Genomic DNA, 2719 nt, shown 5'->3' with positions numbered 1-2719 from the left:
TTTGTTGCAAGACATTATGACAACGTTTGAAGATATTACAACAAAATGAGACGCGAATGAAAATATAATAATCCGAGTCAGGGTGATCCGGCACGGTAATCGTTCTCGAGTAAACCTCTGGTCAACCAGGACATTGCCACGAATGATCCTATTTGCTTCATTTCGCAACACGAACATGATGAGAATTTAATTTCGATTTAAAGAAAATTCTTTTGATAAAATATTGTGGAATAATTTTTGTCTCAATCTCCTCGTGTTGCGTTATTTTTTAATATTAGAATGATATAGTCGTCGGTTATTTCAAAAATTAATATTCAAACTTTAATCATTTTTAAATCGCAAACATAAAATTTTAAATTTTTCAAGGGCGTATTTATCATTTCTGAGGCCTAAAAATGATACCTAACTTTGGCAATTTATTTAAGGAAAATAATTTACTCAATCGAAAACTTTTTATAAGAACTTTATTGCATAAACCTTAAAGAACAAAAAAATATTTTTAAAAACTTTTTATTTTACAAAGTGGTGCCTTAGCCGTATCGCCGAGCTGTTTTTTTTTAGGTATAGACGCTCTTACGATATACATGTATATTATATCGTTATATTATTATATATTGTTACTTATTAATTTTAGTATAAATCGTGCGTTAAGAAAAATAAATATTTATTGTGCATATTTGATTTGACAAACGTAACCGTCAAATTGTTTGTGCGGTACATGAAAGTCACTTCATACTCTAACAAATAAACAAATATGTTGCTAAACACGAGAAAATTTAAACGTTAAAGGTAGGACAGTAGGAGAGGGATCAGTTGGAGAGAGAAGAGAGCGATACTGTCCTTAATTTGATATAGTTGTATTGTCGGTACGCATTTGGAAAGGTTCACACAAATTTTAAAATGAATCAGCCACCTCAGCCACCTGCAGGAGATATTCCGTATTCTTATTCGAGACCAGGTATATTAATTACGTAGTTATTTATATAAATATAATATTAAATATTAAACCTTTATTTTCGTTATGTTTTCTAAAGAAAGTAAAACATTGATATCGGGTAATTACAAGTTTATCAGCATTGAAAGGCGACGCTGTCGTTCGTATCTCCAAGTTTTTAAATATAATCCGCACAATTTTGTAAATTATGCCATTGTTTTTTACTGTAGCATGGTCATTGTTTCTTTAAATACAAAAAATATATGTTAAACATTTCATAACGCTATTGAAATTTCTCTACTTAATTCTCTACTAAAAACTATATCCTATATAAGGTTTTAAAATTATATTTGTAATTGCAATGTATTATATTTCTCGACACGTACTTATAATTATTATTTATATATTACCTCGTTAAGTATTTGAATAAATTTTAATTTCTATAAATTGTTATTTATTAGACCTCGTTGCTGTGACTCACACTCGTTTAGAATTAACCGTGAATTTTGCCAGTCAAGTTCTCGTAGGCAAGGCAATATTGACAGTAGAGAAGAAAGTATCGAGGTGTAACGAACTAGTTAGTAAACATTTTTTTTTTAATTTTAGTATACAATACATATATATATATATATATATTTCAGTTTAGTTAATAATATCAAGCAATTAGGTTTTAGATACCTACGGACTTGACATATTTGGAGTCAGCAGTTGTTCTCCTGGGCGAATTTTATATTTTATTTTGGGAAATCATCATAATAACTTTGGCAGGAAACTTACCATTACCCTACCAAACGTGGATAGTGCAGACCAAACAGTCCCTACAAGCTCTAAACAAATGGAATTTAGCGATAATATGTAAGTATAGAATATGTTTGAGAGACAAGTATATAGATTTTCGAAATTATTGATACAGATATTCTATATGTATATATGACGATATGTATATATCGTATTTTTAGTTATACAATTCAGATTGGATATAGGACAAGTCCACAATCTCCTGCACTGTATTGGCTAAGAAAAGAACAAACTTCCGATGATGAACCCCTCTTGATATCTAACAGCAAGGTGAATTATAAAAGAATGATTTAGTTCTCCTGTATCAACGTCCTGTATTGTACTCACAAATCAATATTTTCAGCTTACATATGCCAGAGCTATATTTCCCTGTCAAGATACACCATCAAATAAAATGACATTTTATTCGAAGGTAAGAATTTAAACACAGTATGCATTTCGTATTTATTTGTAAGCACAGTAATGTCTGATTGATTGACATTAATATTATTAATAAAAGTAATAAAACGTCAAAGTGAAAAGTATAACATATGATAGGGAGATAAATGTAAGCATGTAAAATTGCAATTATAATTTCATACTTTTATATTTACTACTTTATCTATTTACAGAATGGTTTACCTATTCAACTTTTATTGATGTTTACTTTACATTTTTTAGATTTCTGTACCAAAAAGTCTTAACATTATGGTTATGATGCCTGGAAGTAAAGAAATGAGTGAAGCGTATAACCGAGTTATATACTCTTTTTCGCAAAATATAACAATGGCACCGTATGAGATATATATTATAGTAGGTTCACTAAGAAGTTTACGCAAAAGTCGCGAATTTGTATTTGATAGACCTATGGATCTAGAAATTTGGGCTGAAGAGCAATCTCGTCAGCGGTGCACATCAGAATTTCTTAATAAAATTATGGACATTCTGTGTAACATCAAAAAGTCGTATGGTTTCTTGGGTAATATTTCAACTTAATTTGTCGTTTCA

General features: G+C 29.6%; 1 protein-coding gene across 1 annotated transcript; it reads left to right on the top strand.

Annotated features, from left to right (window-relative positions):
* Positions 1-736: 736 nt before the first annotated feature.
* Positions 737-2690, top strand: LOC112467155 (leukotriene A-4 hydrolase-like; the record flags this gene model as incomplete). Its single annotated transcript, XM_025035637.1, has 6 exons — positions 737-958; positions 1396-1511; positions 1602-1789; positions 1894-2002; positions 2076-2144; positions 2393-2690. Coding segments are annotated over exons 1-6 (838 nt in total), but the record flags the coding sequence as incomplete, so codon positions are not given.
* Positions 2691-2719: the final 29 nt, after the last annotated feature.

The sequence above is a fragment of the Temnothorax curvispinosus genome, unplaced genomic scaffold (genome assembly GCF_003070985.1).
Source record: "Temnothorax curvispinosus isolate PA1 unplaced genomic scaffold, ASM307098v1 QBEX01016963.1, whole genome shotgun sequence".
NCBI lineage: Eukaryota > Metazoa > Arthropoda > Insecta > Hymenoptera > Formicidae > Temnothorax > Temnothorax curvispinosus.
Note: the sequence above shows the minus strand (reverse complement) of the source record. Positions and strands in the feature narration are given on the sequence as shown.